This window comes from Octopus bimaculoides, chromosome 1 (genome assembly GCF_046866305.1).
Source record: "Octopus bimaculoides isolate indiv1 chromosome 1, ASM4686630v1, whole genome shotgun sequence".
Taxonomy (NCBI): Eukaryota; Metazoa; Mollusca; class Cephalopoda; order Octopoda; family Octopodidae; genus Octopus; species Octopus bimaculoides.
This window is the reverse complement of record NC_142928.1, coordinates 105,232,499-105,253,621: the sequence shown is the minus strand read 5'-3', so window position 1 is coordinate 105,253,621 and position 21,123 is coordinate 105,232,499. Positions and strand designations below refer to the sequence as shown.

General features: G+C 33.3%; 1 protein-coding gene across 2 annotated transcripts in view; it reads left to right on the top strand.

The window, feature by feature from the left end:
* LOC106880822 (sorting nexin-13) overlaps positions 1-21,123 on the top strand; it is a 97,001-nt gene that overhangs the window by 34,793 nt on the left and 41,085 nt on the right. For both annotated transcript variants that reach the window (XM_089355184.1, XM_089355196.1), the window contains 3 exons: positions 1,174-1,273; positions 14,202-14,291; positions 18,230-18,351. In XM_089355184.1, the coding sequence (XP_089211310.1) occupies positions 1,174-1,273; positions 14,202-14,291; positions 18,230-18,351 (312 nt within the window). The remainder of the gene's footprint in view (positions 1-1,173; positions 1,274-14,201; positions 14,292-18,229; positions 18,352-21,123) is intronic.

Sequence of the window (21,123 nt, the reverse complement as noted above, 5' to 3'; positions counted from 1 at the left end):
TTGAGATTTTCAAGAAGGGATATATTAATAAATATTGATTTAATCCCTACTTCAAATGAAGGCATGTGGCCCAATGGTTAGGATGTCACAATTGTAAGATCATGGTTTCAACATTGATTGAATTTCAGAATATCAGATGCTACACACTTATTTGAAAGTAATTGAAACTTCGTTACATTTCACCGTGTTGTTCATAAACCACAAAATTAATCCTTTAGTACTTAGATCACTCTGTCAAATGTAATGCTTATGTGTTTAGAATGATATTGTAGGGTAGGTGTGACAGGCCAAACCTGGCTGGTTTGAACACAAAACTGGTTGAATATTTGGGCCATATATGGTTCGTTTAAATTCAGTAGTTCTAAATCGGGGTCCATATAAGATTTTGTGGGGTCCACAAACAAAATAGTAAATTGGGTCTACAGTAATGTTTCATGGATCTATGAAAAAATGTTGCTTTAGATGTTTTTATTGCAAGAAATAGCTATGTTTCTTTCTCAAACATTTTATTTAGTTCAACCTACACAAGTGAATGTGTGAAAAACAAAATAGGAATTTTGAAAGAAGTGTGTATAAAACTAGTTTTTAAACATCAAATGGCATTGGGGGTCCACCAGAGTAAAATAGTAATCAAAGGGGTCCATAGATAAAAAATGGTTGAGAACCACTGGTTTAAATGCTAAAGGGTTAAAGTAACGGACAGTTTCTAGTTTTTAATCTGACAATTGCCCATTAATTTCAAATTTCTTTAGTCAACATCTTTTTCATTGATATTAGTTCATAGAAAAATGGAAAATATTTATGTCAAACTAGATACATTTATCCAATATTATAAGAACCAATATGAGATGGAAAACAAAAAAATGCTTTACCAGTAACACTTCACAGCTGCTGATAACATAATTATTCCAGAAAGTAATAGATATGACATAGGTTCTCTTTGTGAGTCTGTTGCTGTTTTCTTCTCAAATTGATGCTTATAATGTCAAACCTCGTATTACATTAAAATTGCAGTGGTTAATTCATTTACTTTTTTTTCTTTATTGTAATTACTATTACAGATCTATCTCAGATTCTTTAGGGGAAAAAAATGGTAAAAGAAATTAATATTAATGATAAATAATTTAGTTGACATTTAAATAACTCCTCACTAATCTTTTTTTCTAATTACAGCTTCCTTATTATTGCTTATAATTATGGATGTGAAATGTCCAAGAGTATTTTGGTACTGAATCCTTTTAGATTACAATACATGGAACCAGGCCTAACAAAAGTAAGTTGATGCCTTTTATTTATCCAACAAGAAGTAATTCTTGAATATTCGGTCAATTTTTTTCCTTCAGTTGTTAATAAAATCCATGAATGTTGTTGCTTTTTCATTGTAAGGTAGCCATTTGATTTTTAACAATTTCTTTAAAATTATCTTATCTTAAAAAGTAAAAGATATGAATTAACTTGTTACATCAATGAAACTTGAAATAAAGTTATAAATAGTAACATATAGAAGTCTACCAGAGGACAGCCTTTGACATTTTTTTTTCTATCCAAGAACTCTTCAACCCAATATTCTCCATGCTATTATAGTGTTATCGGCTTTGAGTTCTGCTATTAAAACTAGTTATTTCATATCTCTTGAATTTTTTAAATACATAGATAGAAAAAAAAATCTTTTCTTTCTTACATAGGTGCAGGTGTGGCTGTGTGGTAAGAAGTTTGCTTCCCAACCACATGGTCCTAGATTCAGTCACCCTGCATGATACCCTGGCCAAGGATCTTCTATTTATAGCACCAGGCTGACTAAAGCCTTGAGTAGATTTGGTAGACAAAAACTGAAAGAAGCTTGTTATATATTTTGTGTGTGTGTATACACACACACACACACACACACACACACACACACACACACATACACATCTTCATTTTAACGTCCACCTTCCATGCTGGGATGGGTGGGAAAATATATATATATAGAGAGAGAGAGACACACACACACACATTTCTTTTTCTCTTTTGTTTCTTTTTGTTCTCTCTTTTTTTTCCCTCTCATCCTTTTCTGTCCAAGAGTGTTGGCTTGAGATGTCAAAGACTTTTCTATTCTCCCTGAGCATTAAACTATTACACCTGCTTGTTTTTCTCTCTCATCTCTTCATCTTTTGTTTTCTATAAATTTGAACTCTAGCAGATCTTAAATGATGATGATGATGATATATATATATATATATATATATATATATATATATATATCATCATCATCATCATCATCGTTTAACGTCCGCTTTCCATGGTAGCATGGGTTGGACGATTTGACTGAGGACTGGTGAAACCGGATGGCAACACCAGGCTCCAGTCTGATTTGGCAGAGTTTCTACAGCTGGATGCCCTTCCTAACGCCAACCACTCAGAGAGTATATATATATATATATATATATATATATATATATATATATATATATATATATATATATATATATGTAGTTCAAATTTACAGAAAACAAAAGACAAAGACAGGTGAGGGAACAACAAGTAAGTGTAATAGTTTAACACTTGGGAAGAATAGAAAAGGCTTCAACTTTTTGAGCTTAGACTCTTCAACAGAAAGAATTGAGAAGAAAAAATGGAGAGAGAAAAAAATGCATAGGGGTTAATGGTTCAACAGGATTAAAACTTCCATCAAAATATATGTATATTATCAAGCGTACATGCTCAACATATATGCTTCATGTATTTGGTGGTCGGCTGTGATTTGGCACTGCTTCTGTTTCATATTTGAATATACATACATACATATATATACATGTGTCTATATATATATATATATATATATATATATATAGAATTAATCAATCAATCCAAAAAGATGAAGGAAAAACGCAAGAAAAAAACAACAAAGCGAGAACGTGACACATGCAAAGTATTGGCAGATGCTCAGGGAGGGAAAGAAAGCTCTTCTTTAGAAACAGGAGACGGAAGAAAGTCCAATTAGGAAGGAAGACAGATGAAAAAAATCGCCAATGATCTGCATGTAGTTAATATATATGTATGTATGTATGTATGTATGTACGTATATGTACTTGTGTGGTGTGTGTGTGTGTGTTTGTCCCCTACTACTGCTTGACAACTGGTGTTGCTTTGTTTGTGTCCCTTTATCCTAGTGATGTTTTTCATCTAAAACCCCTCAAGGCAGTACTCCAGCATAGAGAAAAAGACAACGTAAATATGATTTTAAAAAAATAAATGTTAAGATATAAATTCTTAATGAAGCTCATTACTTTTAATTTTATATCGGAATCTAAGTTTCCTTCTTTTGCAATATGTTCTCATGCAACATGTGACCGTTTTTTGTAAATATTTAATCTCTAAATCTTTATTATAAGTAATTTTTTCTCAGTCCAGGGTTGTCCCTGATTTAACAAACCCATTATTCCTTTTATTTTTCAAAAACTATGTGTCCTCTTTTTTGAAGACAGTAGAGCATTATTTGTAGCACATGTCGCTGCTAGTTTTAGCAAGGTGACTAACTCCATACAGGCTCTTTTCTTTGTCTTTGTTATACATAGCAATCAGTGTATTGATTATTATCTCAAAAAACATGTAGTACATTCAACAGACAACATTTTCGTTCATCTCTCACCAATTAATGAAACACTGTTTTTAAAAGTGTTGAAGTAGAATATGAGCTAATGATGTAGCCTTGTTGTGGTTGACCCAACTTGCTAGAAATAGCAGCAAAATTTCCTTCAAGTCATAGTGGAGAAAAGAAGGGAAAAAAGTACATATTAAAAAAATAGTACATAGGTGCAGGTGTGGCTGTGTGGTAAGAAGCTTGTTTCCCAACCACATGGTTCCAGGTTCAGTCTCACTGCAGGGCACCTTGGTCAAGTGTCTTCTACTATAGCCTTGGGCCGACCAAAGCCTTGTGAGTGGATTTGGTAGGCAGAAACTGAAAGAAGCCCATTATATATATACATATATATATATATATATATAATGGGCTTCTTTCAGTTTCTGCCTACCAAATCCATATATATATATATATATATATATATATATATATATATATATACTGAGACCCCTTCAGTCATGACTAACTATGGGATTGCACCTAGAAAGTTACCCTCCGAGGCACAAGTCCATGCAAGGAAGACCAGCAGTCGCCCATGCATAGTGGCCTCCCCTCTCCACGCCACCAGTGTTGTCCAAGGGATAAGGCAAAGGCTGATACAGCTTGGCACCAATGACGTCGCAACTCATTTCTACAGCTGAGTGAACTGAAGCAACATGAAATAAAGTGTCTTGCTGAAGAACACAACACACAGCCCAGTCCGGGATTTGAACTCACAACCTCATGATCGTAAGCTCGACACTCTAACCACTGAGCCATGCGCCTTCACACACACACACACGTGTGTGTGTGTGTGTATGTGTTTATCCTCACTACTATCGCTTGACAACTGATACAGGTGTATTTATGTCTCCGTAAACTAGCCGTTCTGCAAAAGAGACTGATAGAATAAGTCCTGGGGTCAATTTCTTTGACTTTAGCCCTTTAAAACAGTACTCCAGCAAGGCCACAGTCAAATGATTGAAACGAGTAAAAGAATTAAAGACTTGAATAATACAGTTTTGTCAAAAATGACAATATGACCATTATTGCTATGGGCTATGGACTCATTCAGGTACAACCCTTAGTTTATCAACAACTCTAAAAGTTCTCTAAACTTCTTACAGCTTCTAGGACAATTCACAAGTAATATCGACTGGTAATCTAAATAAAAGAATGTACTTCATTACACTATCAGAAGTTTTCTTTGTTAAAAAAAAACAAAACAAAACAAAAAAAAAAACCTGTCTCTTGTTATTCCTTTGTGCTTTACCTGACAGTTGTGTTTTCAGCTGTTTTAAACATGAATCAATATACTAATTCACAATCCCAGTTAATGGGATTCCAATTGATTCATCAGGGTTGTATTTGTAACAGTCATTAATATATAGTATTTAAATAAAACAAAAAGACGAGTTAATAAATATTTATGAATAAATATTTATGAATAGATATTTATCTGACACTCCAATGCTATAAACAGAGGTGATTGTGAGCTAATATGAGAATCTCTACTTATTAGAAGTCATAGCTTAATCTCCTCTGGATCTCATCATGCTGTATTAAATAAAGAACATTGAATAATGTATTTATGCTATTCATAAAGGCAGGATGTTCCTGGATGGGTTACCTTTGATCATAGGTCTGCTCAGTAAGAGTGAAACCAATATAGCTTAGTTAATGGATTAATCTTTTATATCCGGTTGAATGCTGCCAAGGGACATTCAACCTGATCAGTATAAGGGAGTTGTGATGTTTGTATCTGCTTTCAGATGGGAAAGAGGATTGTTACAAGAATCAAATCAGGTCCTCTAGGAGTTTTACCACTTATGCTACTGGGTTCAATGAAGCTTGGAATAGAAAGGAGACATATATTTTCATATCAGTTTATAATGTGTTTAATGCAACATAGAGAATATGAATTAATTATATGTAGAATAGAGAAAATTATTTACCTTATTGAAAATTAATTTTGGGACATCATCGCTAGAGAAAACAAAATAGGTCTAACATTCAAATGATAATGAGTTTGACTTAGATGGGCCTTGTTTTGCTGTAGTTGATCAGAACCACACATGTTCTCTAAGTCAGACTGTGTATATATCCGTAAATATCTAGAATATATGATTTGGTGGTATGATTATAGTAATTAGTGTACGAAGAAAAGATGCTTCATTGTTATCATTTTTGTATTGTATCATTTTTCTCGTTGACTTTTTTAACATGACTAAATGTGGACTGTTGTTTCAAAACATTATTTGTGGAGAACCTATATATATATATATATATATATATATATATATATAATATATATATATATATATATATATATATATATTTAAGAATTTAAGGATTGGAGAAAACACATGTTATAATTGCATACTTTATTCCTACATATGTTTCAAAGGATTACAACCTGTGTGATCCATAGGGATCTTTGATATTAAAATTGTAACCTTCTCATCAGGGAAAGCATGGGAATCATCTTAAACGTAAGACATTATGACCGATTATGAAAACAATAGATGGATAAGGTTATGACTTAATTCATTTGAAAAAAACCATTAGAGAATTGGACGCTGCCGGATAGTGGGTTGGACAACACATACCTATAAATGTGTGAGAACGTACATGCATACATAAATACATATACACAAACACACACATATACATGCATACTGATACACACACACACACACACACACACACACATATACATATATATATGTATATACACATACATACACATGTGCACCCGTATATACATATGTATACATATATATACATATGTATACATATATATACATATATACACACACACACACATATATATATATATAAACACATTCATACGTCCACATTTATACATATGCACATACGTACCCACGCATATACAAATATACACATGTGTGCGTGTCCCCATATACACATGTATCCATCTACATATACACACATGTATAAATAGAAATATATTCATGCACATACACATAGCTATACATCTACGCCTATTACCTAATCAAATAAACAGATTCGCATATACATATACATACATGTACACATACGTAAACACACGCATGCACATACATACATACATACAAATACATATACATATACATATATACATATATATACATATATATATGTGTATATATAAAAGAAAAATAACTCAAGTGTTTTATATATACATACATACACACACCCATATACATACATCCACATATCCATATATGTGTGTGTGTGCATGCATACATATACATATACACACATACATATACATACATATATATTTTTCGTACACACACACACGCACACACACACATATATACACATACACACATGTACACATACATATACATACATAAACACACATACACGCATACATACATATATACATACACACACATACATATAGAAATATGCACTTACATACAGAACCTAATAACGTATATATATATGGTTTTATACAAATACATACACCCCCCCCCCCCCACACAGGTATACATGTATACATACATACACACAGATACACTCATCCACACACCTATATACCCATATACATACATATATATATATATACATACACATACACATACATATATATATATACATATATATATATATGCATATATATATATATATATATATATATATATATTTATATATATATACACATACACACAAATACATGTACATACACACACACATATACACATGCACACATACCCATACATACATATATACATACACAGATACATACACAGACACATACATATATATATAGATATATATATATATACATACATATATATATGTGTGTGTGTGTGTGTATATATACACATACATACACGTGGACACGCACACTCACATAAACTTGTATACGCAATCATATACACACATTTATATTTAGACATACATAAACATCTAAACGTTTACTTATATATATATTTTTTTTTTCAATAAAGATAAAGATAAAAAATACATCTACACAAATATGCTCCCATACTTATTCACAAGTACATTCATATTTGAATATATAAACAAACCTATGTTTTAATAAATACATTTTTACACAAAAATGTCCATACATCCCAAAAATCATACGTAAATGCATATTTATATATTTAAAAAAAATAATATTGATGAGAGTCAGAACAAGGGTAAGAGTGAAAATATAAATGATAATGCATATATGTACACAGAGAAATCAGTTAAAACACTTCTATTTTATGCAAAACCCTAAATATGTATACACACACACACACACACACACACACACACACACACACACACACATATATATACACACATTATCTCTCACAGATACACGCGTATATATAAAAAAAAACACCCATATCGGTATGTTCATACGTACATAAATTTAGTATGTTATGGTTGTTACAATGGTTTATCAAGATTTAAAATATACTCTAATTAAGGTTAATAAATTACGAAAGTATAGATAAATAATTAGAATCGTAAGTAATTTTAATCTTCTAACCTTTGAGGGAAAAACTAATGTGTTTTATTAGAACTATTTTAAGTATTTACTTATTACGGGTAAATATGATAGCGTTTTATAAAAACCTTTATTTTTATTTGAATGCAGAATATGTATGTTTTTGCCAATGTTTGCATTTGTAAGAATGTTCTATGAAATTATTAACCAGACAATTCTTTGAAAATAAAATAAAAAGAAATTCTATTACACATAAATCACAGAATTTTCCACCCTTTTCATATGGCTTAAAAATAGAAAGAATAAGCCAGTCTAGTTTAAATTTAATGTTATTAATTATAACATGCGTTTTCTCCAATCCTTAAATTCTTAAATATACTCAAATACCCAAAATTTCAAGGAGTTCCTGCCTTAAAAACAGGAACTAAACCAGTTATTTTGTGTTCTTTGCTACATTGGTTTCTATTAACCCATTTATTCTATCAGAAGAATTTTTATTCATTAAGATAGAAGAAATACACATAATTATATATATATATATATATATATATATATATATATATATATATATATATATAAATAATAAATGTGTATATGCATATATACGTACATGTATGTACATACCTACATCTACCTGTATATATAGATGAATATCTGAGTACAGGACATTGCAAACAAAATGATAAACCTAGTACAGAAAACACACAGGCCACATAGAGAACATTTCCTTCATCAGCTGCCACCATTCTAACACTGGTGTTTCGAAGAGTTAGGGCAGGACACATCGTTAAAATGGCTGTTCCCACGGACTTCAAATTAAATTTGTACCATGGAGGAATGTAGTGGCGGACAGAAAACAAGACAGGAAAACGAAACAGTGAAAATAAACAGAAAAGGCTATGCGGCCAGACGTGAAAAAATATGTATATATGTATGGCTCAGTGGTTAGGGCATTGGGCTCACAATCACGAAGTTGTGAGTTAAATTCCCTGACTGGGCCGTGTGTTGTGTTCTTGAGCAAGACACTTTATATCATGTTGCTCAAGTTCACTCATCTGTAGAAATGAGTTGCAACATCACTGGTACCAAGCTGTATTAGCTTTTACCTTTCCCTTGGATAACATCAGTGGCATGGAGAGGGAAGGCTGGTATGCAACTGCTGGTCTTCCATGAACAACCTTGTTCAGACTTGTGCCTCAGAGGGGAACTTTCTAGGTGCAATCCCATAGTCATGCATGACTGAAGAGGGTATTTACCCTTTTATATTCACACACACGCACTCACTCACTCACTCACTCACTCACTCACTCACTCACTCACTCACTCACTCACTCACTCACTCACTCACTCACTCACTCACTCACTCACTCACTCACTCACTCACTCACTCACTCACTCACTCACTCACTCACTCACTCACTCACTCACTCACTCACTCACTCACTCACTCACTCACTCACTCACTCACTCACTCACTCACTCACTCACTCACTCACTCACTCACTCACTCACTCACTCACTCACTCACTCACTCACTCACTCACTCACTCACTCACTCACTCACTCACTCACTCACTCACTCACTCACTCACTCACTCACTCACTCACTCACTCACTCACTCACTCACTCACTCACTCACTCACTCACTCACTCACTCACTCACTCACTCACTCACTCACTCACTCACTCACTCACTCACTCACTCACTCACTCACTCACTCACTCACTCACTCACTCACTCACTCACTCACTCACTCACTCACTCACTCACTCACTCACTCACTCACTCACTCACTCACTCACTCACTCACTCACTCACTCACACACACACACACACACACACACAAAGAAAAGTAAATCATTGTTTTCCCATTACATATGTGATACATGCAGGTACGAAATGAATCAAGATGAAGTCACAGGGCTGCTAAATGTTGGCAATGCTATAGCAAAGATTGTTGTAAAGAAATATCCCATCAGAAAGAATGCATTCTTTGAGAAGAATAAATTGGAAGAAATAAATTCATATAAATACATGTTGTACATGTATTTATATGAATTTATGCTATTTCTTTCCTTTTGTTTCATTTTCAAACATGGAATGATAAAGGAAGTGAAATGCAGAGTAACATGAAAGAAGTACCAAGAAAATTACATGATATTCTAGAGAGAATAAGAATCTATATATAAAAAATCATAATACTTCAAATATATTGTGAGCATGGTTTGAAAAACTGTTGTGTGAAGAATTTTCTAAATTTATAAAGCTTTAATAATGTCCTTGTGCTATTTTTTGCTTGCTAAAAGTGATGGGGGTAGATATTAAAATAGTTTATAGCCATTAATGATAATTGAATATGTATTAAAAAATATTGATTTAGAAGCTGTGACTGAAATTAACTTAATCATATCCATAAAAAAAAAAAAAGATTTGAAATACTGTTCAAAAAATTTTCAGGCAAATCAAGAAATGAAAAATAAAATTGCTTTGTGTGTTAATATCTTAGCATGACCTCAGGTCAATAACTGAAACCAACACTTCATCCCAACTAGCTATGATTCGTAAGTGAATCAGAAAATATATTTGCATTTTTTCTTACCACTTTATGTATATATTTTCTAGGTTACAATTTAAATATTTACATATAATAGGCATGGGCATGGCTGTGTGGTAAGAAGCTTCCCAAGTACATATTTCTGGGTTCAGTTCCACTGTATGGACTGACCAAAGCCTTGTGAGAGGAGTTGGTTGACAGAAACTGAAAGAAGCCCATCGTGCGTGTGTGTATGTGTTAAGACATTACAGAATATTTGGCTATATTGACAGTTTGACAAGCAATTGCAGTGAGCAGTGAATAGGCTGTACTGTGTTGTACTTGTGGACCTGACTACACCCAGTATTGCAAGCATAAATGGATGTTAAAGCATTGATGAAGTTATTGCTTGTATGCATGAGTTCATGAAATTCCAAGAACCAATTGATATATCACAATAAAAAAGTAAACAACAGCAGTAGATTAAAAGATCATTCAGTGACCCTTAGCACATTCACATTTAAACTGGTCATATCCAGCCCAAATATTTTACTTGTTTTATGTTCAAACTAAGCAGATCTGGCCTCTGATACTGACCCTATAATGTCATTCTTAAAAATAAACAATCACATCATTGAAATCTTGAAACTGCAAGATAATACATGATTAATTGAAAGCAATGTGAATGAATAAGCAATATGATTGACTGAGTAATCCGAATGCTAAAGAGTTAAATGTTTTTTAGTACTGTAGGGTCTCTTTCAAGCAATTCAATCAGACATCTAATTATGGAATCCTCTACTATATAAAAAAAAAACAAAGAAATCTACTGATATTATTGTAACCGTGGAGCAGAAAAACTGAAATGAAGACTTTCAATGAAATTCTTAGAATATTGATTTCTAAGAAAAGTAATCATCCTAAAGTTGGAATTGTAAAAATACCAAGCTACATTGATTTCTGATATTCTTTGAAATGTTAGTTAAATATCAAGTACTACTTTTAGCTATCATTATGAAATATCATCAGTGAAAAGGGTAGAGATGGAAACTTCATATCAACAGAACGGGAAGTTAGACAATGTTTTGATACCTCAACTCTGATCTTTGTCTACTCCTTGTTTACTGATCTCAATCACTATACTACAGCCTTACTAGAACACTAAGTTCTAAGATATTTTGTTGAGTATATTTGACCAACTAACTATGGTTATTTGCATTATATAATGTGAGAAATTTAATACAAAAATATCAGGGGTAAGATTAGTGGTGAGGGTAGCATTGTACACCAGTGTAAAAGCTTACGTCCCAACCACATGGTTCTGGGTTCAGTCTCACTATATGACATCTTGGTCAAGTGTCTTCAACTATAGCTTTGAGCTGACCAAAGCCTTATGAGTGGATCTGGTAGATGGAAACTGAAAGAAGCCCATCATACACACACTGGAACTCCACCAGTTATGCCAAAGAGAGTTCCAGGTGATTCAGTCAATAGAAGAGCCTGCTCATGAAATTAATGTGAAAGTGGCTGAGCACTCCACAGATACACATACCCTTAATGTAGTTCTCAGGGAGATTCAGCATGACACAGGATGTGACAAGGCTGACCCTTTGAAATACTGGTACAACTCATTTTTGTCAGCTGAGTAGTGCATTTATATCCCTGTAACTTAGTGGTTTGGCAAAACGAGTCTGATAGAATAATTACAAGGCATAAAAAATAAGCCCTGGGGTTGATTTGTTCGACTAATAAACCTTTCAAGGCGGAGCCCCAGCATGGCCACAGGCAAATGTCTGAAACAAATAAAAGATGAAATATATTTGTAACTCTTAGGTTTCAGACAGTGGAGTTGCATTATTTTGGAGGTTGCATTGTACTTGTATAATATGGTACTCTTATCTTGTACTCAATTTATTGAGAAGGATGAGAGGTAAAATTGAATGCACATAAAAGGAGATGATTGCTACAGAACAAAATACTACAAAGCATTTTTATTCAACACACTGATCCTACCAGTATGTGTGTGTGTGTGTGTTGTACTTGTTTGGCAAATTGTGAGACTGTTGGAACTAAAGCATTTGTGCTCAACAAGGCCTATTTTAGGCATTTAAGAACACAGAAAAATTGTTCTTTTCATTTTTCATTCATTTCTTAACAGTTCAGTGTATTATGAAGTATCAAACAGTTTTATTGCATTTCTGTAACTGGTCACTGACACAATTCTACAGCATCCATTGTAAATCAGTTACTGGCAAGATTTTAGAAGCCACAAGAATTTACTTTCCTTTCTGTTCTGGTTCCTTTTTTTTCTCTCTCTTTCTATTTTTGGTATTCTTTTATTCTTTTGACTCTGGCCATGTTTAGAAACTGTCTTCAATCATATTGATCCCAATACTTATACCAGTCTGGTACTTACTTTATCAATATCAATTTGTCAAACTGCTGAGTTATGGAAAATCAAGAGACACAATCACACCTAGACCAATATTACTAATGTTTCATTGAATCAAAGAATGAGCCGATCACTAAAACTTGGAGAAATTTTCTTTCAACATTTTCTTAGTCTTTCTACTATATTACAAAGAAACTAATTCTTTCTAGAAATCTTACACTCCTTACATTTGGTAATTAACCTTAACTTCTATCATAATCTGGATGCTTGTAGTTTGACTGAAATGGTTAACACTTCTAATTCATACCTTCTACGTATTCTCTGTTTTTACTCTACAAAATCTGTATCTAGTTATAGTACAGAGGGTTTTAATGGGATTCATTGCTTGGAAAATAGCCAAAGTGATTATAAAGACCCAGCTTCAGTAAATGAGGTCATTTGAATTAAATATCTTGTCTAGTAATACATTAAAATATTTACAATAGCAAATGAACTCACATTCTCTGAATCAATTGGCCAATAATTTAAGCATTCAGCTCTCTCTCCCCCCTCTTCTCTTTCTCTCCTCCTCTCTTCTCTTTCTCCCCCCCCCCTCTCATGATATGTCAACAATATAATGTCTTTGAAACAAGAACAGATGGTTAAGGGAAGTCTGCAACTTTAAAGCAAAATTAAATAAATTCTAAAATGTAAGTTGAAGAAAGGGAAATTCTTAGAATCTTTTGAATTTATTCTTGAATCTTGCTTACATTAGCTCAGTGGTTAGAGCACTGGTCTTGTAAACCATGGATTGTGAGTTCAGTCCCCACTGAGGACTGTTAGGTTGATTTTTTTTTTGATTTTTTATTATAGGCTATGTAGTAAGAAGTTTGCTTTCCAGCTACATGATTCTGGGTTCAGTCCCACTGCATGACACCTTGGGAAGGCTAGCCAAAGTTTTGAGAGTGGATTTGGTTGATGGAAATTGAAAGGAGCTCCTTCTATGTGTGTGTGTCTTTTGTGTCTCCCCCCTCACATAAATAACTTAGTAGTTTGGCAAAAAGAGACTGTTAGAATAAGTATCAAGCTTTAAAAAAATGTAAATATTGGGGTTTATTTAGAGAAAAGTGTGTACTACACTTAACCTTTTAGTATGTTTTAGCAATTTCATTTTGAGATCATTTGTTGATAATCCTATCAATTATATATTGTGAAGTTATCTTTTCTCTACATTCTAGGTAAAAAACATAATGCAAAATACCGGCAGGTATCGCAATTTTGATCGCAGAATGACTGGGGCTAGTGTAATTGATGAAGCATTGCAAGAAGTAAGTAGTACAAACCCTTTTTTTCCTTTTTGTTTTATTCAATCATTCAAAATTCTACAACTGGTGAAAGTTTTGTGATTGTCAGCAGAATATATAAATGGAAAAATTGCACACTTTAATGAGAATTTCATTAATAATGCATACAAATCTGGATATCTTATGATAATATGGTATAAAAGTTTGTGTGCTTAAAAGAGAATCATCAGAGTTATGACAAATGCTTGCAATAATAGTTATTGTGTGTGTTTATGCATATCTTCTGCTTTGTTAGCTCTTGGGCACATGAACTTAAATATGCATTTATGTTTGCATTCATATATACATAATATACATAAGTGTGCATTTAAAAATGTTTTCTGTTGTTTCTTCAAGTAGCACCAAATAGTCTTCAATTGTCTTAGCTCAAGGTCTTTTCACTTGATGTTATCTTTGTGATTGTTCTTAATTCTTGGAAAAACTCTACTTAGAACTCATCATTATCAACATCATCATTTAGTGTCTGCTTTTTCCATGCTGGCATAAGTTAGACAGTTTGACTGGGATTGGTAAGCTGGAGAGCTGTACCAAGCTCCAGTCTAATTTGGCTTGGTTTCTACAGCGGGATGCCCTTCTCAATGCCAACCACTCTAAGAGTGTAGTGGGTTATCTTTTGCATGTCACCAGCACGGGTGCCCTTTACATGTCATCAGCACTAGCCATGACTACAATTTCACTTGGCTTGACATCTTCTCAAGCACAACAAATGTTATTCATTAGCATTGAACATCTAATTAAGAATTCTGGTTTTGTCCATGTGAATCACATGTCCAGACTATTAAAATTATGCCTTGAGGATCTTTATGGATTCTCTATAAGATTTCTTGATAACATCACCCATAAAATATATTTGTATACTAAATAATAACAAGTTTGAGGAACTCCTCCAGTTGCTTGATGATGTTCACAGAACAGGGCCTTGATTTCTCATTTGTACAATAGTGTTGTAAAGTAATGGCACTGTGCACCTTATATTTGATAATGATGGTAAGATAAATGTTCTTGAGATCTTGTAGTTCGTCATCATCATCATAATGTCTGTTTTCCATGCTGGTATTAGTTGGACGGTTCCACAGAAACTGGCAAGCCAGGAGACCCCACCTAGCTCTGGATGCCTTTCCTAATGTCACCCACTTTACAGAGTCCTGGGTACTTTTTATGTGGCACCAGCAGTGAGGTCACCAAGTAATTTGCAAGACAAAACCCTCTCAACTGAGGTGGGGAGTAGTTTCAGCTTATGTCTAAAAACTTGTTTGTAATAATTATTTATTCATTTACTTTTCATTTAGTCACATTTAAGCACAGGTATGGCTGTGTGGTAAGAAGCTTGCTTCCCAGTCACATGGTTTTGAGTTTAGTCCCACTGCATGGTATCTTGGGCAAGTATTTTCTGCTATAGTCCTGGGTTGATCAAAACCTTATGAGTGAATTTGGTAGGCAGAAACTGAAAGACGCCTACCATGTATGTGTGTGTGTGTGTGTGTGTATACACACACACACACACACACATACATACACACTCCATTCCTTGTATTCTTATTCGCATACCCAGAAACCCTGGTTGCCTTCTGTGAAATATAAAAAGGACTTTTTTCAGTTTATCATTACTTCAGTACGAAAAAATCCACAACCTTCCATCTCAATAAACCACTATCGTCCCTGAAAGTTGTTTTTAATGTTTACTACGGTTTGCTTGAGGCTAACTTTCTTCCTACTCCTCAAATCTTGGTTCTTATATTTATATATATGTGTGTGTGTGTATATATATATATATATATATATATATATATATATATATATATATATATGTATATATATACACATGTATATTTTACTTTCTCCTTGCTTTGACATCACATGGCAGTTGTGAACAAGTATCACTGTTATGCAAGCAGTGTCCTTCACTTCCAATCTTCCTATGTCATAGGAAAACATGACTTTACTTGGAAACAGGCGATGGTTGATGAGGAGGAAGGGCATCCAAGCTGTAAAAAATTTGCCTCAACAGGTCTTGTCCAACACCTGCAAGCATGGAATAGGAGTCATTAATGATGATGATGAGGATAAGTTACTATAATCATTTATCATGACTCTGAGGATTTATCTTTAAGCACACAGACTTTTATACCATAACGTTCAAACTTGCATGGGTTGTTAATGAAAATCTCATGCCTTTTATGATCAGTTGTATAGACACACACACACACACACACACACACACATTTAGTTGCTATCAGTCATCAATATAAATAATTTGAAACACTTCAGGAATAATATTAATATTCAGGTGGTATATTTTAAATAAAAAAGATATAAACAACTTAAAATGATGAGAAATTTTTAATGAACTATACAATCATTTTTTTCGATAGCAGAGGCATGCAAGGCATCAATCTGGCAGAATTGTTAGCATGCCAGGCAAAATGCTTAGCGGCATTTTGTCCATCTTCACATTCTGAGTTCAAATTCCACCAAGGTCAACTTGGCCTTTTGTCTTTTCTGGGTCGATAAAATAAGTACTTGTTGAGTACTGGGGCTGATGTACCATAAAGACCCATGTAATTTATGCACTTTTTTTTGCAAAAATAAAAATAAACTTTAGGGGGTGCATAAATTACATGAGTAGATCGTTTCCAGAATCTTTTTGAAATTTTTTTTTATGCAAAAAGCCGTACAAAACATAAACATTTGTATCAGAAGTTGAATCATTTAATGTCAGAATAGGTTTTTACAGAGAAAATATAATGAAGTTGACTTTTATTTATGCTAAACAGTATAATGCTTACCTTTTCTGTATAAATTTACTAAAACCGTTAAATAGTCAGCTTATTTTTGAAGTCTGATATTCATGCTGGTAAACACGGTCCGGGCCATATTTTACATTGCTTGGAGTTTCTACCTATCGCAATGGAGCACCACTGACATACATAATGATATGGATATTCCTGACCACAAAAAATGTAATAATATAGATAATCTTGATTGTATGTTTTTATTTTTGTCTGTTTATTACTAGGCACAGTTTTAAGTTTACTGTTTACGCCAGTTTCGAACATTGGTTCTATTGCCACATTCAAATGCATATCCAACATATTTAATTTCTCCTTTGCAGTAAATGATTCATAAGTTCTGCCCACACTGACAATAATGGTAATGACAAATTTTAAAGTTTGTTTGACATTTTATAAGTGTGAACAGGATTAAAATTTCAATACTCTGTATCAGAGGTTCTGATAAGAATAGGTGGAAAAGAGTTCTGTTCACATAATCAGTTTAATCAGTCACCTTCTTCTTTTGGTTAAGTAAAGTATCATCCAAGCTGATGTTTATTGGTGATTAAACTTAATTTGTAACACCTGTGCATATTTATAAGCTTTGTTTTTGTTGGTAATTCTTATCAACAACTTTTTCTGTGATCGTGCAATATGCTAAAGATCGGACATAATCTCTTGTGGGCAAGAAATGGAAATAAAGTTCATTATAAACAACACAAACACTTTGTAATTTAATAGCTTTCAATGTGATACCTGTTAAGCAGAAATTATTCTTATTTAATGAAAATTTAATAAAATCTTATCATAAGTGAAATTATGCTAAATACAACTAAATTGAAAACCTTTTACCCCTGGCTATATCGGCAATTCTGAAAACTTTTAGGTGCAAATTTTACATGAGTAGAAGCTTTTCTTAACAAATTTTAACCTGAAAATCACCTGTGTAAATTACATAGGTGCACAATTTACATGGGTTTTTACAGTAATCAACTTAGCTCAATCCCCAAATTGCTGTGCCAAAATTTGAAATCAATATGACAGGCATGTAGGCATTGATGTAAGCACACACCAACATATACACATGCACATGCAGCACACACACACTCATAATTTGTTTTTCATTCACAGGTGCTTGATTATTTAATGCGAGATTATGTATTGAGTTGGTATCGCCCTCTTAGCCTTCATGATGGGTTCATTATTAGCATTCGGAAATGTATGCAGAAGGTCATCACCACATTTGCAAGCAAGTAAGATGCCTTGAATATTTTCTTTCTCTTCAGGCTTACCAGTATATTGTTTTTATGTGTGCCAGAAGTATGCTTGTTTGGCAAGTGAAGTCACATGTTGTGGAAGCATAGAAAGCCACTTGAAAACACACACACGTTCACTTGGTATATTTTGCAAACATATTTCATTGTTGTTTTTTTGTTTAGTCTCAAGTCAACCTTAATTGAGAAGACTTATCACCAGAAGCTTTTCACATATGATTGTCTTGTCTTTTATTTTCAGACATTGTGTATTTTTTAATATTTTGTTGTTGAATGAAGGCAGTGAGCTGGCAAAATCATTAGTATGCTGGGCAAAATACTTAGTGGCATTTTGTCTATCTTTACTTTCTGGGTTCATATGCCACTGGTGTCGACTTGGCTTTTCATCCTTTCAGGATTGATAAAATACGTACCAGTTGAGCACTGGGGTTGATTTAATATGACTTAGCCCCATCCTTGAAACTGCTGGCCTTGTGCTGAAATTTGAAACCAATATTATGTTGTTCAGTCTTGTCTTAGATCTCATCTTTAAAATAGCAGGGTGGTATTTAAAGATAATTAGACTGTTTGATCTCACATGTTGAGTGACCTTGTACTTTCACTTGTCTGGCACAAATAGTATTATACCATATTAAGTATTAAATTCATTTCTCACACATCTATGAATTGGACTGCTTATTTGGAAATAGAATGGCTCAGGTAGTAGGGAGATTATGCTGCCAACACTTGGAAGTAGTGAGACCATGATTACATTTGTCTTCGAACATAGCACTTAACTTTACTGAATCCAATTTACCTTGTTGAGGAAAAAGCTACCAAACCTACCTTGAGTATTACCTGTGATCAACTAGTATCATACCCACATTATCTTGTCTACTTAACACTTTCGTTACCATATTTCTGTTGAAATGCACTGCCTTTGTTTCAATTAATTTTGGCTGGATGGTTTGACCAGAGCTGGTAAGGTCAGGGGCCACAACAGGCTCCATTGTTTTCTCTGTATCATAATATATTTTGCTTTCAAAGGTCTGTTGATTCTGATACCCATCAACCTGATGTAAAGATCTAAGTCACCAAATGCTCAGACCAAAGTGTGTGTTGGGATTTCTAGAGCTTTTTAGACAGCAGACTTTAATAAAATGATGTGGTGGAATACCATAACGGTTAACAAAATACATGAAAGGGTTTGTCTAGTTTTGATCAGTTAGAGATGTTCAAATAGAATGAACAATCTGTATTTGGGGGGGGGGGGGCTGTCTTAAGTTTCAGACAGTTTCACTCCAATTATCAAGGGTTCAATTACTATATTATATACTGATTTTCATTTGTAGTCTGGTGTATAAAGCTATGTCACCAAATGCTCAGCCTGTCAAAAGTGATCAGTCAATTGAATTTTTCCTGCCTAAGTCATTGTTTGACAATATCCTACTAATTAGAATATCTAACTTGGAAGAGTCTGGTCTGTTATTGTGAAAAGAAAATTGCAGATGGCATGTTATAGCATCGGTTTACCAACATTTTACTATTTAGTTGCGCTAATAATTATTGAATGCCATTTATTTGCTATGATATATTCTCTAGCCCAATGTAACCTTTTAGAATTTATGTATTTAAATCTATTTTATTTATGTATGTATTTTATATGTTATGAAGTAGTTATAAATAAGTGTAAATTTCAAACCATTATCTTGTCATGTTAAAAATTATAAGAAAAAATTCCATTGTAAGCTTGAACTGGCACTAAATTTGTTGATTCATGTTACAAAGGTTCAAAACGTGTTTACTGAGTTATTTCTAGCACTGGCACAAAGTTCCACTTTTTTTTCTGTGTGCAGGGGGGGGGGGGGGTTGTTAAACTTGTAATAGGATGAAAGCTTCAGTCTATCTGTGTGTTTGCTTTGTACTTGGGATATAAATGCATGAATATGTACCTAGCTTAAAAAAAAATACATAATAGGGTGAATTTGTTTGAGTATGCCCTTGATGGTGGTGCCCCAGTATGGGCACAGTCCAATGACTGAAAGATGTAAAAAGTAATGGATAAATAGATAAAAGGATGCTGCTAATTACTATTAGGCAGCTCTATTGACAATTATAATGATCATTTTAACATTACTACTCAGTAATCTATATATATAAAAATGAGAATGTGTGTCTGTCTGTCTGTCTGTGTGTGTGAATCCCTAAAACTCGAGAACTACGCAACCAATTTCATTCAAATTTTACAGATGCCTTACTTAGGGTTCCAGTTGTGTTTTAGTCAAAAAAAATTTTAACTTCTTGCAGAGTTCGAGCCCACAGCAACATAATATCTCCTCCACTATTTAAGTATTACGTGTCAAAAGTGAAACAAAAACACTCATGTCAAATACTTTCACTTTAAAAATGAAACTATTCTACTAACTGAAACAATCACATTTCGATACTGTAATGACAGATACTTTCAGAGAGAGAGAGAAAGAGAGATGTATATGTATACATATAGATGTATATGTACACGTTATTCCACTAACTGAAACAATCACATTTCGATACTGTAATGACATACTTTCAGAGAGAAAGAGAGAAAGAGATGTATATGTATACATATACAGGTATATGTACACGTATATGCATAGATATATATATATAGATATAGATCTATATGCATACATGTATATGTATACACATGTGTAGATGTATATATATATATAGATGTACATGTAATATGTACACATATATACATGCATACACATATCTATACATATATAC